Consider the following 2,047-nt stretch of genomic DNA (forward strand, 5'->3'; position numbering starts at 1 on the left):
AATCAATTGTGAAAATATTTATGATGTGCTTCTTTTTTAATTTAACATATTATAAAAAATACTTAATTTTATGAAAAGATGCTCTTGATTCAATATAAAACTCTGGTTTTTAAGAAAATGGCTGCTTATCAGTTAATTTTTAGTCAATCTATAAGATAAATCAACTTCACATTCATGGATAACTTGCATCCCTAATTTATACAGGAATTAAATTAATTTATATCTACTTATATTTATGTAACTAAGAGATTTAATGATTTGGCTGATTAATTGATTAATCAAAAAAATAATCAACAGATTAATCAATTATTAAAATAATCATTAGTTGCAGCCCTAAACATAATTACATTTTCTGTTCATCAGAGTGACGCCTTTAAGGTCAAATATTGAGCTGCTGGCATCTGTTACACCTGTTAAAAATATAATATCTCAACCTTAAATATTACTTTTAGTAGCTGCTAATCCTGACTCCAAATAGTTTGTTTATTGTAAGAAAATAGTTTTTGTTAAATTTAGTAGATTTAATTGAACATTGTTTCAACTCTCCTGGTAGTTTTGAATGTTTCAGGTCTTAAATCTTGTAATGAAGCACATTTTCCTTCATTGTTATAATGAAAACTAATTTATCATCCAGGTAAAATGTGTAAAATGTCCACCTGTAGAGTTAATGAGTCCTCTCTCCTCGTTCTTTATCTGAGATCCAATCATAACTAATGATTGTTTCAACACAGGTCCTCCTTCCTGGTGATTAATCACTAAATGTAAATTATATCCAACAAACCAAAGTCAACTTCTTTTTCTCTTGTTGGTTTATGTTTGGAGACAGAAATGTTTTGTGTCGACTCGACTGTTTGTTCCAACCATAAAGCAACAGGTTAACATTAAATTAACCAAGTCTTACAGACACCCAACATGTCAGCAGGGAAACTGATAGTTCTGTTAAACCTGTTCCACTTAGTTCAGAACAGGTTTAGAGAACAAACCTGCCGTCTCCATCTTTGTGTTCTCAGAAAGCCGAGGCGCAGCTGGCCTACGAGCTGCAGGCGGCCAAAGAGCAGCAGAAGATCCGCCTGGAGGAGATTGAGATCCAGGTTGTTCAGAGGAAGAAGGAGATCACCATCGAGGAGAAGGAAATCGATCGCACAGACAAAGAGCTCATCGCCACAGTGAAGAGGCCGGCTGAGGCCGAGGCCTACAAGATGGAGCAGCTGGCTGAGGGACAGAAGTGAGTAAAACCTTCAGTGTTCATCTGCTTTTCCTAAAACAGAACCTGCTCAGTAAAACTGTAACGTTCTGTGTGTTTATAAATGTCAGAACTGGATTTATCAAAAGAAAAGATTAGATAATCACCAGACAATAACTGCCCGTGTTGTCTTCATCAGGCTGAAGACGGTTCTGATCGCTCAGGCTGAGGCTGAGAAGATCAAGAGGATCGGTGCAGCTGAGGCGTCCTCCATCGAAGCCGTAGGAAAGGCCGAGGCTCAGAAGATGAGGCTGAAGGCCGAGGCCTACCAGGAGTACGGAGAGGCTGCGAAGACTGCGCTAGTCCTTGACGCCCTGCCCAAGGTCACACACACACACACACACACACACACACACACACACACACACACACACACACACACACACACACACACACACACCAAGCTTCTTTACAACTGATCTGTGTGTTTATTTCAAACATTTTATCACTTCACTCATATTCAGAACAGTTCCTGTTGTTGCAGCACATTAATTAAAACATATTAATAATTAGGCTTCACCTTTCTGTTGTTAAAACCAACAAAAGTAAATAAAAACGGACATAATGTCCCATCATCTCCAGTTGTTTGGAGTTTAACCCACAAGATCCCAGTTAATGGAAAACACCATGGAGTCACTGTCGCTGTCTGTCTTCAAGCTCCGCCCACTCCTCCTGGTGTCAGATGAGCTTTCTTTTGAACTTTAAATAATTAATTACAGAAAAGTAATATTTGAACAAGCAGCAGCAAGGTAAGAACTACAAGAACCAACACCTGAAAAAAGTATCTAAGGTGCATTTATTATT

At 38.0% G+C, this 2,047-nt stretch overlaps 1 protein-coding gene across 1 annotated transcript in view; it reads left to right on the plus strand.

Moving 5' to 3' along the window:
- Positions 1 to 2,047, plus strand: part of LOC106522763 (flotillin-2) — a 9,633-nt gene that overhangs the window by 4,997 nt on the left and 2,589 nt on the right. Inside the window, exons 8-9 of the mRNA XM_014015916.1 lie at positions 1,011 to 1,225; positions 1,383 to 1,566. Coding sequence (XP_013871370.1) covers positions 1,011 to 1,225; positions 1,383 to 1,566 — 399 coding nt within the window. The remainder of the gene's footprint in view (positions 1 to 1,010; positions 1,226 to 1,382; positions 1,567 to 2,047) is intronic.

The sequence above is a fragment of the Austrofundulus limnaeus genome, unplaced genomic scaffold, assembly GCF_001266775.1.
Source record: "Austrofundulus limnaeus strain Quisiro unplaced genomic scaffold, Austrofundulus_limnaeus-1.0 Scaffold136, whole genome shotgun sequence".
Lineage (NCBI taxonomy): Eukaryota > Metazoa > Chordata > Actinopteri > Cyprinodontiformes > Rivulidae > Austrofundulus > Austrofundulus limnaeus.